Here is an 11,024-nt window from a genome sequence, read left to right as displayed (position 1 = left end):
CCCCTGGCTCAGGGGCTGCTGAGGGCGCTAAGATGGCCCCGGGCCAGCCCTAAAACGGCCCCAAGATGGCGCCCCAGCCCCTGAGGGGCAGCGAAGGGCGCCCCCCGCCGGCCGCCCCCACCCACGTGCCGCCTCCCCCCCTCCGCGCCCGCCTCCTTCGCGGGCAGCCAATCAGCGAGCGGTGGGCGGGGAGAAGAGGACGGCTCAACCAATGGCAGCGCGGGGCCGCGGGCGGGGGGCGTGGCCGGGCGCCCAGCACGCCGCGGCTGCCGGCGGCGCCCCGTACTGCTGCCGAGGGCGGGCAGCGCGCACACGGCTCCGCTCCGCGCCCCGCCGCTGCCGGAAAATGTTCGACGGCTGCCTCCTGCCCCTCGTCTTCCCCTGCCTGCTGCTGCTGGGCGGGACGGACGCCGCCACAGGTAGCGCTGCGCTCCCCCGGCGGTGGCGGCGGTGCCGGTGCGGACCGCAGGGCACGGCTCCGTGCGGCTCCGTGGTCCCCGTTCCGCTGTTTGCCCGCCCGCTGCCGCGGGGCTCCGTGCGGGACGGGACGGGGCGCTGCTGGCTGGGCTCGGCTGCGGCTCGCGCTGCTTTTCCCCCTTCTCCCTGCAGCTTTTTATTGGGGCTGGTGAAACGCGATGCTCGCGGCTACGCTCTCTTTATTTATTTATTTATTTATTTTATTTTTTATAACGAGTGGCTTCAGCCTGTGCTTCGCTCCTCTCCTCCCCGCGCGGCTTTGCCTGTCTCATCCGTGTGTGCACGGCGAGCGCAATAAATCCCCTTTTTCCCCTACCGCTGGCTCCATTGTCTCCGCTGCCTGCTCGCAGCTTCCAGCGCACGGAGCCGCCGAGCTGCAACCCGAGCTCGGGGCTGGCCCCGCGGGGAGGGACAGGGGGGGAAACGGCACGGGACCGGCCCCGGCTGGGGGAAAGGCTGCGAGCCCCCGGTCCTCCCCGTCGTGCCCAGGGTGGTGGTGGTGGTGCTCGGGGGGGGGGGGGGGGGCTACGTGCTCCTGAGCCCCTCTCCCCTTCTCGCCTGCAGCTGGCGGCGCGGAGCTGGAAGTGGTGATCCCGGAGCGAGTGGCGCTGGAGAAGATCCACCTGCTGCCGCCCGCCGGCCGAGGGGATCGCGGCGGCGGCGGCCCCCGGCGCCGACGGGCGCTGCGGAGGGCGGCGGAGGCTCTGCTGCTGCTTCGCCTGCCCGCCGGAGGCAGCGAGCTCTACCTGCAGCTCCGCCGCGACCTCCGCTTCCTCGCCCGGGACTTCGTGGTGGAGCAGCGGCGCGGGGAAGGGCGGCGGGCGGCCGGCCCTCGGCGGCCGTCGGAGGAGCGGCTCTGCTTCTACACGGGACACGTGCTGAACCGCAGCGACTCCTTCGCCTCCCTCAGCACCTGCGCCGGGCTGGTACTGGCAGCGCGCCCCGACGGATGTCCCCCTTACCCCGCGTCCCCTCGGGCTCATGGTGCTGTGGGGAGCTTCCCTGCCGTCCCCTGCCTCAAGGGCTTCGTGCTAGGGGAGATGCCCCACAGAGGCAAAAAGAGGCTGTGGGGTTGTGCAGGCACCTCAGCACCTCACCTCAGTGCCTTGCCTCAGCATTTCACCTCAGTACTTCCCCTCAGCGCCTCACCTCAGCACCTCACCTGGGTGCCTTTCCTCAACGCCTCCCCTCAGCACCTTGCCTCAGTGCCTCCCCTCAGCATTTCACCTCAGTACTTCCCCTCAGTGCCTCCCCTCAGCCCCCTGTCCCACGCTGTGTCTCCGGTGTCCCCCCCGTGAGGGCTTTCTGTCAGCCCCTGGGAGCTGCCCCTGTACCTCAATGTCTGAGGGGCCAAGGCTCACCCCCACAGCAGACATTCACCAAAGGGGTTTGGAAAGTGCTACTGGGGCTGGTGAGTGCTCCTGTGGTGGTGCTGCCTGCCATTTGGGTGGTTGGTGGGCTCTGCCTGCCCTGGTCCCCTCTCCAGCAGGTGTAGGGGACACCGTGGTACAGCCTGGGACAGCGGCGCCTCAGCAAGAAGAGGTGATCTTATGTGGGACGGCCTGCGTGATTCTCAGTGGAGGTTTAGAAGGTCAAGACAAGGGATAGCTTGTAATAATTGCTGAAAGTGCTTCAGAAAGTCACTGGGGCATTAAGCGTGACTCCTGGTTAGTAGTCCTGGGACGCGTGCCTAACTTCCTGGTGCAGGACTGTTGAGGGATATTTCACCTTAAACTCTTTGCAGTGTTAAACACTCCGTGTGCTCTGCACTTTGGGCTTCCAGCCCTCCTTCCTGAACCATATGAGGGCGCTGTGCCTCAGGTTTAAAAAAAAAAAAAACACCACAAAGTGGCTTCAAGATGCTGAGCATTTGAGTGGCACTGTAAACCGAGCTGTGTGCCACCGAGGGCTTGCTGAGTTTAAAGCCGATACCTGTTTTAAGCTTTAAGTCACTACCAGCTCTGTGCTTTTGTCACCAGGCACGTTTTGTTGTTCCCATTCATGAAGTGCTGGGCTTCCAATGCTACCAACTCCAGCAGAGCTAAAAAGCACACAAGACAGAGAAGGAATGTTTTAAAGAAAGAAGAATGTAGTTGTAGGCACGGTATTAACTGCCGGAGATCAGGGAATGGAGGAGGGGGAGAGAAAAAGATTGGCGATGCTCCCAGTAGAAAAGTTGGAAAAGAAACACGACTAGTTAGCCTTTGTTCATTACTCTGCAACTATGAGCTGCAATATTGCAAGATCTGTTTATGTCATGAATTCTGAGCAATGACTAAATTGACATAACTGAGCTAGTTGGCGTAATTTGTGATGAAAAAGTGACTTCTGTCAAAGCTGCTGGTTTGTGGCACTTTGGGGGACCAAAATCAATACTGCCACATGTGTCAGTGGCAGTGTTGGTAAAGCTCTGCTCAGTTTGCCTGGGAGTGCTGAGAGTGGTGTGGGCAGATGCGTTCAGAGAGAAGTGTTTCTGCATGTTAGGAGACTCCTTTCCTTTTAGAGGAATCCATTCATTTACTTTTCATTCAGATAATCACCAGGAATGGGGAAAGGGCTCAAAGCAGAGGTATGGTACATACGAGTGAGTGAGGCTTATAACACCTTCATGAATGAAAAATAGAGAGCAGAAAGCTGGCAGTCTCTAGGCTGAACCCAAACTTCAGATAAACCTCATGCTATTGAAATGGGTTCACTAAGTTGACCCACGTCACCATGTAGACCATATTCTGGCTAAATTGACCTTTTGGCTTCTTAAGCCTATTTGTAAACATGAAACACAGCAGATTTTAGCCTCCTGTCACAGTGTTTACTCAGCCTTTTGCAGTGGCTGTGCTAAATCCACATACCTGCGATGAAAGCTATGCGATTTAGTGGGAAGGTGCTTCCAGGGATCAGAGGAATGAAGAGTTTGCCTCGGATTATCTAGGAATACCTTGAATCTAGAGCAGAACTGAAGTCAGACGACTTCAGAGCCCAAATTGTTTGCCTTCTAGTTGGCAATTACAATACCCAAACCATTGCTGCAGCACTCTTTGTATTTTCCAGTTGCTTCCTTAGGTGCTGTTGGCAGCAGAAAGAATAAGGCTTTGCCCTCAGCAGCAGCACAGCTTCACAGGTGGGAAAACAGTCAAGGTTTGCGTGCTGGGCTAAAAGAAGGAGCTTGGTTGTGGAAACCTTGCCACCTGTGTATCCTGTCGGTCGTGTCTTGAGCAATGCTAGCGCTGCAGTGGGACGTTTCCTGAAAAATTCACTGTGGGAGTGCTAATGGGGCTGGAAACGGATGCTCGAGGCATCTCGTCGAGAACAGCGGTAACAGAGGTAACGATACTGGATCCTGATCTCCTGGCTCAGACTTTGTTGTAATTGTATTCCTCAACTATGCCATAAATCACACAGAAAGTGATGTACAATGACCGAGGCAGGTGGAGTTCTAAGGAAAACAAAATCCCTGTTGCAGTGGCATGAAAACGGAGCCAACACCGGACTGAGCAATTGCTTCCTGGTGGTTTTATCAGGTTCCCAGCGTGACATCTGAAGGTTATGTTTTGTTTTTTAAACTCTGCTTGCAGATACTGCTGTTAACTGCTGTCTGGTGTAGTTTCCTGCTGCAGCTTGCAATTGATTCAAGGGTGGCTTGTAGCTGTACCAGGCCATGACGTGTTTAGAGATGGTTTACCTAAGGTCCTGTCTACGTGGTTAAAGGTAGCACTTGTGAGGACACCACAGCTTTCCCATCCTCCTTGACAACCTGGGAATTGCTGCGTAGATGAGAGTTACCGAGTTCCCCAAAAGCGCTACTGCCTTCAACTTGGCAGCGCTGCGCCTTGTCTGGGGAATTCAGTTGTGTAAACACTTGGCTTCTGACCACACCGCAGGACTGAGCTGACCTTTACTGGTGCTGCAGGGACACGGGCAGGGGCACAGTTCTGCAGCTCATTTGACCGATGCTACAAGACAGTGTGCAGCACAGGAAATCGCCGCTTTTTTGGGAAGTTCCAGCTCTGTAAGGCCACGACGTGGGTTGTCTTGAGGTGAATTGTGTAGGGGATTAAGGCTTCTGCTTCCAGCCGTCTGAGGTCAGGTCTTAGATGAGGTATGGCTCTTCCCAGCGTGGAAATTCCAGTTTGCTTGAGACTTCTCAGAACTGCTTTCAGGTGAAATTTCAGTGATGTTTTGCCTGTTGCTGTCTGTGTGCTGCCCTTACCCTCTCTAGCAGTTTGGCAGGGCAGCGTTACGTTTTGCAGCACTTCTTTGATTGAAGTGCAGGGAGCAGAGCAGAGGAGGCCCTTTCAGCACGATCTATTTGTGCTGTGACTGCAGTGGTGCTTGCTTTGAGTCCTGCTGTGACTTATCTTGTCTTGTGGACCAAGAGAGAGGAAACAGGCAGGGTCATTTGGCCTCTGGGGAGGCTTCTTCCCCAGCTGCATGCTGCATGGATCTGCTTCATGCTGCCTCCAAAATGTGGGATTCCCAAAGACTTTGATGTATTTAATTTGTTGTTTGTTTTTTTTTTTATACTCCTTGCTAGAGTCATTTGGACATGCTGAAGTGCAGTCTGTTGGACTGCAGTGCAGTGCACTGCAGCTGGTGTAGGCTATGCTTATGTTATATCTAAAGTTTTGAAAAAGTTAAAGTTTTCAGAGGGCGATGGGTACATCCAAATGAGCGTTAGGTTTTGATTTAAACAGACTTCAGGTTCATCTCTAGGAGCCTTGTATAGTCTTGTCTGATCAACACCAAGAAGAAAAGGAGTTCTTTTCCTCCAAGTGTGTATGGTGACCTTTGGCAAACCTCATGCAGCTCCCAGTGGACAAATTTCCAACCTCTTCAAATGTTTCTGAACAGTGACTCTTCATTTGCATCCCCTGCACCTCCCAGCTTGGCACCATCCGCAGACTTCCTGAGGGTGTAGCTGTTGGTAAGTTTGGGAAGTGTGGGCAAAGAGAGTTGACAGAGCGTCCCTCTGGACCTTGCTGTGTCAGCCAGCTGTTTCTTTTTTTCAGGAAGGTTGGGCAGAGATTCTGTAAGTTTGGTGGAGGTGATGAGGCAAAATGGTTATTATCATAGGGTCGTGATGGTTGTTTGGGTACTAAACAGGGTTAAATGCAAAACGTGCATTTGCCAGTTAGCTGGAAGAAGATGGGTGCTTCAAGTAAGTACCTCACTGATGGTTTGTCCTGTTTCTTAGCTAGCCTAGGTTGGGGAATCGTCCCTTTGAATGTGTTGGCCTTTCTTCACTGACTGCTGGGGAGATGATGCCTGGTTTAAGGCAGATGTCTGAAGCGCGGTGAACCCAATCCCTTTCCAGTGGTGGCAGGTGCTTCGTGTGTGCAACAGGGCAGTGCTGCCCTTCAGGTGACTGCAAGAGCCTCTGCTGGGATGGAAAGCAAGGGCAGTGCAGGCATGCTAGGATTATAAGAAGATACGATTTCCCCTCAGGAAACCTTCAGCTCTGTCAAATCCTCTCGTCCAGGAGACAAGCTGCTTGGCATTCATCCATATCTGGTCCATAAGGCATGAAGTTAAACCTCTCAAAATTGCTGTGCTGGGTTTCTTTGTGCTGGGATTTTCTTTCTCCCTCCACAGTGAACAAAAGGGAGTTTCCTCGCTTGGCAGTCTCGGAGGCAGGGGCAGGTCGAGGTGGAGGTGCAGGCAGATACTCGTGGGTATGTCCAGCTGAAATGATGCTGGAGCAAGGCCTGGCTTAAATCTCTTGTTTTAAATTTGCTAGATCTGCACTTGTAAATAATAATTAACTTAAAGCCGAGGCATGGCTGAGAAGGACAGGTCTGAAAGCCACATGAAGTTTATTAAATCCAATCTGTGTAGGTTTTTTTCCTTCATTTTAGGTATTGACTTCATGTTAACTTTGAGGAAATGGTTAAATTAAGATTTACATGTAACACTTGAGAAATTGAGAAGGGGATGGGATTTGTCAGATGATTATAACTTCTCTTTTCTGCGTGTTCATATGTTTGTAACTAATGAACACTTAGAAAGAAAAATCTGTTAAAGATCCGGCATTGCACGGATCTTCAAAGATGTTGTGAAAATCAAAAGGGCTGGAAAAATGGTGTAACTGCTGGAGGCTGTTAACACGTGGGAAGGCACAGAGACCACTGAAGACTTTGGGTTCCTGTCCTGAGTTTGCCCTCAAGCTGCTGCATCTCCCCCGGTGCTACTGGGGATGGGGTAGTGGAGCCAGGACGGTGTGGTTAAAAACACCGAGTGCCAGCCTCAGCTGTCCCTTTGCTGCTGTTGTGATTTTGGGGAGATGGGGGTGAGGACCTGCCTCCTTCCCTGCTGTCTTTTATTTAGGCTGGGAAAAGGCGCAGTGACCGGGGAGATGTGTAGAGGAAGGCTGAGCCAGGGGTAGCACGAGAATAGGTTGAAGAGGATGCAGCCACTGCCAAGCACTGTGGTCTGTGGGGCTGTACTGGGCAGCGTATCTGATCCTTTTAATTGACTTGCTGGTTAGGTTGCCTGCCTTCTGAGGCTGAAATTACTCCATCCTGTCCTATTAACTAAGCTGAGTGATTGTCGGCTATATGGTCCTGTCATGGTAGCTGTAAAGTCCAGATTAGATTAATAATACAGATGACAATGAATTTAGAACTACAGAATCATTCAGATTGGAAAAGAGCTTCAAGACCATCTGGTCCAACCACCCCGCTACCACCAATGTCACCAGCAAGCCATGTCCCCAAGCACCAGGCCCAACCTTTCCTTGAACACCCCCGGGGACGGTGACTCCACCACCTCCCTGGGCAACCCGTCCCAGTGCCTGACTGCTCTTTCTGAGCAGAAATGTCTCCTCATTTCCAGCCTGAACCTCCCCTGGTGCTACTTGAGGCCATTCCCTCTGGTGCTATCACTAGTTATCTGTGAGTGGTGTTCCCCTACACCTTCCTTTCAGGGAGTTGCAGGAGCAATAAGGTAAGAGGGAGAATAAGGTCTCCCCTGAGAAAGAGAAACATACTTCTTAGACCCTCTGAATTTTCGTGTTTTGATGATTCCTATGTCTCAGGTGCTCTGGAATGGCCGGGCTGGGCAACAGCTGCCTGTTTTCCAGCATCCTGACAGGAGTAGTGTCCGGTGCAGTCCTGCTCCTATGTGCTCTCAGGACGACAGGGAGTATGCCAGCTTTTGAGGTGCATCACCCCAGGCAGATGCGGATTAGCAGCTCCAAAGCATTTCATTTAACTGGAATGATTTCCAGAGACATGGGAAGATAGTGCTGATAGTTACGTAGCTTTTTGTTGTTCTTCTTTATCTTCAAATCTGTCTTTTTGCAGTCCGTGAAGATCGCACAGACTAGAGAAGAACTCGGAGCATTTTCAGTGTTGATGGCCGGTATCTGCTGCTGAGGCCAGCGCAGCGTGTGGTGCTTGGAGTAGTCCGGAGTTGACAGAGGCAATAGGAGGAATGCATTTCATATGGAAAAAGCAAAATAATGACCAGAGGATTCGGGTTACTAGGTCAAAACTTCTCATCTGGGCCAGCAGGTTTGAGGACTCTCTAGAACCCAACTGGCGAGGTTGGGGAGAATTGTAACTCCCAAGGAACACTTTACAGGCCCAATCCTGCAAATCTTTCCTGCCTGAAACTCTAGTTGGCTTGTCAGATTGAACTTGAGATTGCTTCTTAACCTATTCCAGGGTGAAGACGCATGGCTCTTTCCCTCCGTAGGTTTCACAATTCCAAAGCAAATGTGAACCATAAGTCCTTTCCAATGGTTTAAATTATTTTCACACTTGATGCCAGAAAAGTTGGGATAATGTCGGGTGGTGATGAAACTGACTTCTTCTTACATATTTTTGGCACCAACAAAAATGGTTGGCAGGTTTTCAGGAGCTCTGGTGTGGCTTTTAGTACCATGGCACCAGATTTACAACCCTTCTTCTAAATAATTAAAACCTATATTAAATACGGGGGCTGGGGCTACCTCCCAGCTGGAAGATTGGAACGAGGAGGGGAAGTAGCAGAGAGCATCGTAAAGGAGGCTGGAGGAATAAGGCACAGGAGTTTTTGTTGTCGTGCAACAACTCTGATAAAGCCCAACCTGTAATGTAAGTGCAGAGGAATTCCCTTTGGAAACTCCAGGGCAGAGTGGGTCTTGTAAACCAGTGTGTATTCTGTAGGGGCAAGAAAAAAAAGTCTGTTTTTCTTCATAAATGGGAGCCCTTCTGGCACATTTTAGGTAATTGGACCTCAGAAGAGGTCTCTCTTGTCTCTTTTGAGACACAGGACTAATTGTTATCAGCACGCTTTGCAGCCCTGGCAAACAGAAACAGTGATTTCTTCAAGTGCTCTTTGAAAAGTAGTGACCCTTTGCGAGAGATCCTGCTTTTCCCCTGAATGCTGTTCGGTTTGTACGGCTGTCAGAAGATGAGAGCTCTCATTTCTCTCAGCAGAAATTCCTCTTGCTGGAAATACTAGGCCAAAGGGATTTCCTGGGTGTACGTGAGGACTGAATTTGGCAGGGAGGTGTGGAAATGTACAATTTACAGTACGTATGTAATGTATATTATAAATCATATTAGTACAGTCAGCTGTTGAATATATAGAATTTGCATGTACGTGCAGAGCATTTCTTTGGACGGCTGCCTGGCTGGCACAGAGCTCAGTGACGGCTGGGGGGGAGCCTAGTCTGCCTCTCTGTGTTTGGGATGGGTGTTAGAGTCAGGCAACCTCCAGGAGCCCTTTGGAAGCCCCTTTACCCACCAGGTGTACCAGAGGCACAGTCGGATGCCTCCTGGCAGGCCACATGAAGCCCTCCTTTGCTAGCAGAAGTTGGATCAGACCTACAGAGTTCTTCCAAGGGACTGCGTTACAGAGAGCTGTATTTCAAGACTTTTCATTGCCATACAAATAACGTTGGATCAGTACAATGAAAAGGAAGTTTAAAAAAAAATAATAATAAATCACCCTCATTGTACATGTTCACTTTCTCCAGTGTGCTGTAAGCTTGGTGTTGATTACTAAACCTAGAAGCTTTGTTAAGCTTTAAGGTGATATCTTTGCTTTTGCTCTCTCCCTTCTATGCCAGAAAAGGAGTGGGAAAGGCATAAAAGACCCTTAAAAACTATCGGTTAGAGGCAGAGGAGGGCTCTCCAGGGGCAGAAGCTGCCTTCCAAAGATGTTCTTGCCAGCGCTGGTGTAAGGTCTGGAGCTGGTGCAAGAAAGGCAGGGTTTAGTGCTCTGACCTGTGCAGTCTACTGTTATTTAGACAGGGCCTTTGTCTTCCTCGTGTTACGTATTCCAGGAACGGTAGAAAAGCTTGTCACTGGGAAGGGACAACAGTCCATGCCCAGCCTGACCCCCGAAACCCAACCCATGGCTTGCAGGGAGAACAGCAATTGTATATGGCCCCTACTGCAATCAGCAAAAGCAGTTTGGTCCCCGTACCAAAAAATGTGGGTGGGTCTGCAAGTCCTGCTTGTGACTTCACTTCAACGCTTGTTGTCTGCAGGAATGACGTGTGTAGCTGGTCTGCTGTTTGCAGGCAGCCTTGCTCTGCTGAGGTACTAAATGCCCTTTGATAACAATGCAATTCTAGCTGTCAGAAAGGTGGTTACGAAAGCATTTCTTTAATAGGGTTTGTTTGCTCTCATGTGAGCTGAGCATCTCGTAAGGTGTACGTATATATGGCTCCAGACAGAGCGATGTTATAGCTGCAGGGAGAGGAAGAACTCAAAGGCAAGGCATTGACAAGAACCCCTCCTCCTTTATTTTTTATTTTTTGGACATGTATAACACCTTGCATAATGATGTTTCTAAACAGTGCTCTGTAAAATAAAATACATATATATATAAATGAGAAGCATATGAAGATCTCTGTTCTGTACTATGCAGATTGAACATGACCATAATCACTCTTCCTCACACTGTAGATAACGATTGCAGGGAAATGGTCTAGGTTAAGACTGGGTTGATAAAATGGTAAGGATACCAAACTGTCTGATACCCTTTTTTTCCTTTTTTTTTTCTTTTGTGGACAGGTTGGCTATATTCAAATTGGATCAGAGCAAATGTTAATACAACCAGTGAATACATCAGAGACCTCATTTAGTGGAAAAGAACACTTCATCAGACATAGGCGCTCCACAAAACCAAGCCATCCCATGAAGTCGCACATTCCTGATGAGCACTGCAAGGTTGTAGCAGGTGAGCTTGAAGTGGCTCAAGAGAACAGCCATGAGTATGCAGTTGTAATTGTGACTGTGGTCCTGCCAGATATGTCTGTGTTTTGTAATTCAAGTGTTTGGGCAGCTGGAGGTGGTGAAAAATGGCATGTGCTAATGAATTCTTCTGCTACTTCAGGCAGAAAGAGCCACATCACAAGGACAGAAATAGTTAGGACACGTGCTATAAGCTTCAATTTGGGAGGAGATAAACTTTGACTTCTGCTTTAACCATGCAATGTGATTGCTGCTCAGGAAGGTATTCACACCATTTTTTAGCAAAGACACAAGTTTTGAAACTGAGGTCAATTGCAAGAGGTGCTCCTGTCTCATTTGGAGCAAATGAGTTTTATCCTTTCT

The 11,024-nt window shown here is 50.6% G+C and overlaps 1 protein-coding gene across 2 annotated transcripts in view; it reads left to right on the top strand.

The window, feature by feature from the left end:
• The first annotated feature begins 255 nt into the window (after positions 1–255).
• Positions 256–11,024, top strand: part of ADAMTS17 (ADAM metallopeptidase with thrombospondin type 1 motif 17) — a 172,407-nt gene continuing 161,638 nt past the window's right edge. For both annotated transcript variants that reach the window (XM_027465888.3, XM_027465887.3), the window contains exons 1-3: positions 256–419; positions 1,042–1,403; positions 10,482–10,647. In XM_027465888.3, coding sequence (XP_027321689.2) covers positions 347–419; positions 1,042–1,403; positions 10,482–10,647 — 601 coding nt within the window. In that variant the 5' untranslated portion in view covers positions 256–346. The remainder of the gene's footprint in view (positions 420–1,041; positions 1,404–10,481; positions 10,648–11,024) is intronic.

Source organism: Anas platyrhynchos, chromosome 11 (assembly GCF_047663525.1).
Source record: "Anas platyrhynchos isolate ZD024472 breed Pekin duck chromosome 11, IASCAAS_PekinDuck_T2T, whole genome shotgun sequence".
Taxonomy (NCBI): Eukaryota; Metazoa; Chordata; class Aves; order Anseriformes; family Anatidae; genus Anas; species Anas platyrhynchos.
This window is presented reverse-complemented; position numbering and strand designations above follow the sequence as displayed.